Genomic DNA, 2,500 nt, shown 5'->3' on the forward strand with positions numbered 1-2,500 from the left:
GCTATAACAGAAGAGACAACAGAGTCACTATGTTTAAATCTTTATTCACTATAATTACATCTAGAGTTGTGCACAAGTCAGAACTCCATCATATCAGTGTCGGAACGGTTCGAACATGAGAATCAGTTCATCCGTACAAAATAAAACGAGCTCTTGCTTGACGTTGCTTCCTGTTTTACGGCAGAATATCAGCGTGATCTGGAGAAGGACCTGACCAGTGAGACCAGTGGAGATCTCAGGCAGCTGCTCCTGGCTTTGCTGAAGGTACCAAGAGAAATAACACACAATATCCTATAAACACAAACAAACACTTTTATACAAATATATATATATATATATTTTTAAATCTCATGAAAAATCCAGTCATCATTATTTCTTGTCTTCAGAAGATGCCCGTGTCTGGGAATGTGGACCAGGATGTTCGAGTAAGCAACATCTCAGCTGTTCTGTTCTCCTTCACATGTAAAAGCATCACTTTAGCAAACACCATCTTGTAAGAATGTCACATGACCTGCTGCATGTAAAGTAAGAGGCTGTAACTGCTCACCGACAGACAGTGTTATATTTACTAACCTCCACATTTCTCTCTCTCAGGTTCTCTGTGAAGAGCTCAACAACTCGAAGGCGGACGTCAAGCCGTGGCTTCAGATCCTGACCATGAGAGATCCAGACCATCTCAGAAGCGGTACTGTGTGACAGATTTCTAAAAAACACAATCACCAAGAAAAGTTCAAAACGTTGAAACATCTTCAGTCCTAAGCACTGGACAGTAACTGGACAATGAGAAAGAACTGAAAGATTTGTTCATCTTCACAGAATTACGATCAGTTCTAACTCGGGATCTATTTAAAACGTCAACGTCAACTTGATTTGTATAGCTCTATTTAAACAACACATGTTGACCAATGTGCTTTACAACATCTAAGTATAAAAAAGAAATAAATACAATTTTAATAATAGCGATACACACATTAACAGAGGGATATGCCATGGAAAACAAGTATGTCTTAAGTTGTATTTTAAAAACGTGTACAGAATCGGCATCCCTGACGTACATGGGTAAGCTATTCCAAAGTCTAGGTGCTACTGCCGCAAATGCACGATCCCCTTTCCGGCTTAACTCGGTCCTTGGAACTTTAAGTAAATTCTGAGTTGTTGATCTCAGTGTTCTTCCTGTTTGATGTTCAGTTAACAAATCTGATGATGGTGCAAGGCCATGCCGAGTGTTGTGTTCATGTTTTTTAATATTCATTAATAATCTTGCAGCAGCATTTTGAACCTTCTGCACCTGTAAGATAGAGGCTTGACTAATTCCTTTATATAACGAATTACAATAGTCCAGTCTTGATGATATGAGAGCATGAATTGCAATTTCGAGACTCTTAAATGTCAGACAAGATTTCATCTTGGCCAGATTTCTCAGATGAAAAAAAAAAAGACTTTACAACATGATTTGTCTGTGTGTTCAGCTTCAGAGAGCAATCACTGAATACACCCAAGTTTTTAACACATTCAATAACTTTCATTGGCAGTGCGCCAAGATTAAACTCTGCTGCGCTCGTTGCTCCTCTAGGGCCGAACACTACGACTTCCGTCTTGTTTTTGTTAAGGTATAAGAAATTAGAAGCCAGCCATGCTTTAATATCAGAAAGGCAGGACATTAAAGGTTAATTATTAGTTAACGGTAGATATCTTTGTAAAGCATCCGCATAGCAATGAAATGCTATATTGTGTCTTCTAAAAATATCCACCAATGGGAGCATGTAAAGTGAAAAAAGTGTGGGGGCCAGGATGGAGCCTTGAGGCACACCACATATAAGTGATGTTGCTCTTGATGTGTATGATCCAAATCGTAATGCCATGCTTCTATCAGTCAAGTATGAATTTATACCAATTTAGAGCCTCATCCTGCAAACCTACGTGTTCTTCTAGCCGTGAAAGCAGCACTGTATGATCTATTGTATCGAAGGCTGCAGTTAAGTCTAATAAAATGAACACTGCGATATAATAAAATGTAATAAATGTTACACAGCGCTGATGTGACTGTACCGATGTTTCAGTGCTGATTCATTTGGAAGCTGAACGAGGCCAGACTGTTACTGCAGAACTAGAGAAACACTTTGGACTCCTCGACAGGGACATCAGACTGGGCTTACAGGTGCTAGGTGAGGTGTTTGTGTGAGAATGAGGAACAATGTTGACCTTTAACCATTTAAAGTGTGTAACCAGAAGAATTTCCTGTATGATCTCTGCTCAGTGAGCTCCATCGAGGACCCACATCTCTACTTGGCCCAGAGAATCCAGCCTATGAAAGTAAGTCATGTTAGATGATGAACATTGGAGATGTTCAGATTTGAAGCGTCTACAAGACTTTTGAACTGTTGTTGTTTTTTTTTTTTTTTAAGTAAAAGTAAATTCTGGGTTAAGGACAAGATAGCAAAGACATTGTGTGTTGTTTTTGTGCAGGAGTCTGTGGTGCAAGGAGTAATAGTGTCTCACA

General features: G+C 39.2%; 1 protein-coding gene across 4 annotated transcripts in view; it reads left to right on the forward strand.

Moving 5' to 3' along the window:
• The window catches only part of anxa14 (annexin A14), an 8,582-nt gene that overhangs the window by 3,758 nt on the left and 2,324 nt on the right, over positions 1–2,500 (forward strand). For 2 of the 4 annotated variants that reach the window (XM_047800455.1, XM_047800453.1), the window contains exons 7-12: positions 185–264; positions 390–425; positions 595–685; positions 2,061–2,165; positions 2,258–2,313; positions 2,467–2,500. The exon at positions 2,467–2,500 is cut by the window's right edge and continues 74 nt beyond it. In XM_047800455.1, coding sequence (XP_047656411.1) covers positions 185–264; positions 390–425; positions 595–685; positions 2,061–2,165; positions 2,258–2,313; positions 2,467–2,500 — 402 coding nt within the window. Of the gene's footprint in view, positions 1–184; positions 265–386; positions 426–594; positions 686–2,060; positions 2,166–2,257; positions 2,314–2,466 lie in introns of all 4 variants that reach the window. The other 2 variants (XM_047800454.1, XM_047800452.1) reach the window with 1 other exon arrangement.

The sequence above is a fragment of the Tachysurus fulvidraco genome, chromosome 15 (assembly GCF_022655615.1).
Source record: "Tachysurus fulvidraco isolate hzauxx_2018 chromosome 15, HZAU_PFXX_2.0, whole genome shotgun sequence".
NCBI lineage: Eukaryota > Metazoa > Chordata > Actinopteri > Siluriformes > Bagridae > Tachysurus > Tachysurus fulvidraco.